The 4,668-nt window shown below is 34.2% G+C and overlaps 1 protein-coding gene across 5 annotated transcripts; it reads right to left on the minus strand.

The window, feature by feature from the left end:
* Positions 1 to 6: 6 nt before the first annotated feature.
* LOC110421909 (transcription factor bHLH61-like) lies at positions 7 to 3,833 on the minus strand. Of its 5 annotated transcripts, none has more exons than XR_002445674.2 (5): positions 3,703 to 3,833; positions 3,293 to 3,418; positions 2,932 to 3,105; positions 2,254 to 2,416; positions 7 to 1,422 (listed from the first exon to the last, which is right to left on the minus strand). XR_002445674.2 is itself a non-coding variant. In XM_021435639.2 (4 exons), the coding sequence occupies exons 1-4, from the start codon at positions 3,778 to 3,780 to the stop codon at positions 2,321 to 2,323; spliced, it is 471 nt and encodes a 156-aa protein (XP_021291314.1). In that variant the 5' UTR covers positions 3,781 to 3,833; the 3' UTR covers positions 7 to 2,320. The 5 variants fall into 5 exon arrangements, 2 of the variants coding, with proteins under 2 accessions (XP_021291314.1, XP_021291313.1); XR_016351531.1 differs by having other exon boundaries at positions 7 to 930; positions 1,049 to 2,416; XR_016351532.1 differs by having other exon boundaries at positions 58 to 84; positions 214 to 2,416.
* Between the last annotated feature and the right edge of the window lie 835 nt (positions 3,834 to 4,668).

Consider the following 4,668-nt stretch of genomic DNA (forward strand, 5'->3'; position numbering starts at 1 on the left):
CAGAAGAAATCTCATTGCTTTTAGAGTCTAGAGTGCCCACTAGAAAGATGCATGTCTGTTGAAAGTTGATGCGAAGGCTTGAAGCTAGCTCAAAGAAACACAAGATACATCATAGATTAAGGGCACCTTAGACTTCCGGACACATTAAAATGACTGTGTTGTCTGCAAACTAGAGTTGAAAGATAGAGAAACCATATGGAGAAAGAGTAATACCTCTAAAGCGTATAAGGGATTTCGCCTTGACAAGAGTGAGGTGTAAAGTTTCCACTACCATAATAAAAGGAAAGGTGATAATGGGTCACCCTAGCGAAGCTCACGCTTCATTAGGAATTCAAAATAATAGAACCGTTAATCAAAACTGAGACTTGCACTTTAGAAATACACTTACAAATCCAACTACACCATTTATACCTAAAGCCCATTGATTGCTTAACACAAAATAGGTAACCCCAATCAACACAATTAAAAACTTTTCCAAAGTCCAATTTGAGAATGATACGCTCATCATCTTGAAGCTTGTGTGTCATACTATGAATGATTTCATTGATCACCATAATACCATCCATGATTTGACAATCTTTAACAAAAGCACTGTGACAGTCATTGATCACTGTAAATATGACCGCCTTAAGCTTATTAGCAAGGATCTTGGCTATGATCTTGTATAGGGAATTGACAAGACTGATGGGACAGTACTCTCTTAAAAGAGGTAAGACATTGCACTTTAGGAATCAATGTAATAAATGAAGAGTCAAGTCATTTGTGCAGCTTACCGGTAGACATAAAGTCAGAAATGAAGGCATATGATCATTTTTTATGAAAGCCCAACTATCCTTGAAAAAGTTGAGATTATACTCGTCGGGTCCAGGGCCTTTTGCCTCGACACAACCCCTTATGGTATACTTGAGTTCCTCCATAGTTATCGATGCCCTAAGATTACTAGCATCATAAGTGCTAACCTTTTTAACGGAAAGCAATCAAATACTAGGCAGGGCCAATGGTTGCAATTAAAAAAGTTCTTAAAGAATTTAAAAGTAACACGACGTACCTCATCAGGTTGAGAGACCCAAACGCCGTTAATTAAGTTTCCCGCTATAAAGTTTCGGCAAGATGGAACTTTAGCCTTGCACTAGAAAAAGCGAGTGTTTCTACCCCCTTCCTTAAAGCCACTAGATACGAGATTTCTAGCGCCAAATAGATTCTCGTTGACGTGAGGCAGACCATAGTTGCTGAATGGTAATTCTTTCAGCATTACACTCATCATTGCGAGGTCCCTCAAGCTGCAGATAATATCAAACTCCTCAACCTTGTTCTTCATAACATTAATAGTGCTCTCCACATTGCCAAAGAATACTTTGTTCCCGTGTTTAAGATGAGTTTTAAGCCTGTTCAACTTGAGTGCAATTTCTATGTATATTATTGCTGCGAAATATAATTCACGATTTTCAGTTACAGCTTTTTAAACTGTAAAAGATAAATTTTGCAATGTTATAAAAGTGACAACAAGTAAAATTTCTTGTAGGGAACTCAAAGAAACTAAAAATTTATCTATTTACTGTGGTAAATGTGATATTGTTTGCATTTTCTTTCTACAATGACAGATTTATATCCTGGACACCATAGATAACGAGTATTCAAACTACAAATAACCCTCAATTCTATTGTCAAAATCATGAATAAGGGTGAGCAAGATCATGACAGGGGATTACAAAGTACAGAGAAAGAGAGTATAAAAATTCAGCCCGTACTTGAAGAAAAAAAAATTATCATGTAAGTTTAACTATGCACTTTTCTTTCGCAAGATTCTATATATCCAATGTGAAATTTGTACTGTACTAATGTCCTTTATCAACAGCTATTATTTCTTATCTCGACTTTTTAGATAGCTTTTGATCAGCAATTCAGCAACCATTTTAATTATAGCTAACTTGGAAGGATTTTCCTTGAAAATTGTAAGAAGGTTCTAAAGATCCAAGGAAGGTAGCCACTTGACTTCATTATTCCATCAAATACTTATCAAACTAAATCCAAAAACCAATAACAATTATGCAAAAATAAAATAAGAAATTATTTATTTGTCTTCTCTTTTTGTTTTTTACCGTGCACAGAGGTTTTCTATTTGTTATGGTATCATTATTACTGCAGTATTATTTTTGTTAGAAAATAAATTAATGATGCAAGGTATCTGGGTTATTTTTTGATAAAGAAAAATTAAAAGTTAAAAACTTCCATTGATAAAGATAAAGTTGTTACAATGCAACTGCAACCCATCAAAGGAATCGATGAAGAGATCCAATCCAAAAGAAAACAGAGAGAAGTCCTAATCCTGCTCGCCAGTTTTACTCCATTTACCGATCGCTTGCAGCACTGCTTGCTTAACCATCTGAGAATCGATGCCTTCAGCGTTACCTTGATTCTGAAAAATCAATAATTCTAGCGTTAGAAAATGCGTTTAAAAGGAGTCGGAAAGAAGGGGTATACAAATCAAAATTAAAAGAACAAAAAGTGCAGTCAATGCAAAGTACCATTAGCTTCTCGTAGCACATCCAAGCAAGATATGAATCCAATGCTAACCACCCATTATTGTGACGGTACATTAATGAAAAAAAAAATTTTAAAATTGTGTGGTTTAAACCCATGTTGTACAATTTACATGTGAGGTTTCTTCTTTCTTCATCGTTGTCTTCCTTTTTTTTTTAAAATAAAAAAATCGAACCAAATAAGTAAAATGCACAAGTACTAAACCAGATAGTGCTTTTAGTCCAAAAGGCAAAAGGGAAAAGAAAGGAAATGGAAAACCCTACATGACAAGACATATCCGAATCGCATTCGAATGTATAATCAATTGTGCCAGAAGAAATTCACTTCTCTTGTAATTGAAACCCCACTTTGGGATTAAAGAGAAAATAATTATCGAATTACCATACTTACTTCTCCTCCAATCGCTTCTAGTTGGAAATTGTCTTCGCAAGAAACCCTAGCATCCAGCACGTCGAGGCCAAGCTCTTCGAAGGTTTCCAATATGGAAACAAGCAAACCGGGGCAGTTTTTTTCCAAAAACACATTAATAAGGAAACCTTTCTCTAGGGTTTCCACAGTAACCTGCTGAAACCAAATAAGAAACTTAAAATCAATAAAGGAAGCGTGTGGGGTTGTTTTGCTTGCTAGTTAGATAGCAAGCAGATGCAGAAAAGGAGAACAAGAAGAAATGTTTAAATCAATAAGCGAAACACGCTTGTATGTATATATATATATATGTATATATATAGATATGTATATATATATTCAGTACCATAGGCAGAGGATTCTGGGAAGTTGAAATTTGTGAAGTTTCAATTTCTTGGTTCAGTTTGTCCACCTTTTCTTTCAACTCCTCTATATATCTTGATGCATCTACAATGATTGAGGTCTTGTTCACCTGCCCACAACATAAGAATCAATAATTAACCAAATAGAAAACGAAATAAAATATCATGATCATCGTCACCCTCACGCCATCAACAAGGTCTTCACACCTGCTCTTAATCTCACGGACTTAAATATGTAGGGATTTTTTTGATTCAACATATGCTTTTAGGCGTTCTTGTTCTTGATGTTATCTCATGGTTTCATTGTTAAGATAGAATAGAAAAGAACGATAAGAATCAGGAGAGAAAAACTTCGATTATTATGCTTAAAATTAAGAGTTTTAGGGCAAATTACAGCACTGGAGTTGGCAACAGAGCGAAGCTGCTGCAATTTCTGATAAACAGCTGCTTTCTTTCGATCTCTAGAAGACATGATGCTGCCTCTAATCCTTAGCTCAACTTTATATTGTCAAAATCTTTGGCCTTTGCCCTTTTTCTTTTTCACTGCAGGTCTTTGAGGGGTATTTAAAGGAGCAGCTCATCCCATACCTACATGATGTAGTTGTATAGTTGTTTGTTTCCTGCATGAGGGCCTCCGTTCCCCCACATGAAATAATTATTCAACATACCCAATTTACGGAATTGACCTTTTTGATTCACAAAGACTTTGTTGCTTCAAAATTCAACAGAAAAGAATAAATGAATATTCTAGGAGACACAAAAAGAAAAAAGGGGCGATATAAAAAAAAATTACAACCAAATTATTTTTTTCACAAATGCCTAATCTCAAACCAGTACTTGTTGGGGTCTGGTACATGAATTTAATTTGTTTACTTGTAATCATATTTATGTGGAATTCATGCTTATAACATATTATTATGGTTTGTCTTTAAAGGAACATTCCAAAGACTAGAATTGAAAATTGTCAATCAATTTCAAAAGTCCTGTTTATGTAAGAAGAAAAATGAAGAGCTTTTGATATTCCAATTTTGTAAATGTTAGAGTTTATGGAAATGGAAGTATTTTCCCTTTTTTCAAAACCATATGAGCTTCCATACGTAGGCAGATGTATATATGTGTACATGTGTAGAGTAAATTACAATATTAATTACTTCAATTTGTCAGATTACTATATTTTTGCTACCATTATCCTAAAATTTTTATTTTAGTCACTAACATTACTTCACTTAGACAATCTACTATTACCCTCTGTTAAATTCTAAGGGAATGCCAATTTAACTATTATCTTAGTCTTTTTTTCCTATATGATGTTGACATTGGAACTAAAATAAAAAATTATATTCATACGAATTAAGAAAAG

This window comes from Theobroma umbraticum, unplaced genomic scaffold (genome assembly GCF_002168275.2).
Source record: "Theobroma umbraticum cultivar Fairchild unplaced genomic scaffold, ASM216827v3 scaffold_130.0, whole genome shotgun sequence".
Classification (NCBI taxonomy): domain Eukaryota; kingdom Viridiplantae; phylum Streptophyta; class Magnoliopsida; order Malvales; family Malvaceae; genus Theobroma; species Theobroma umbraticum.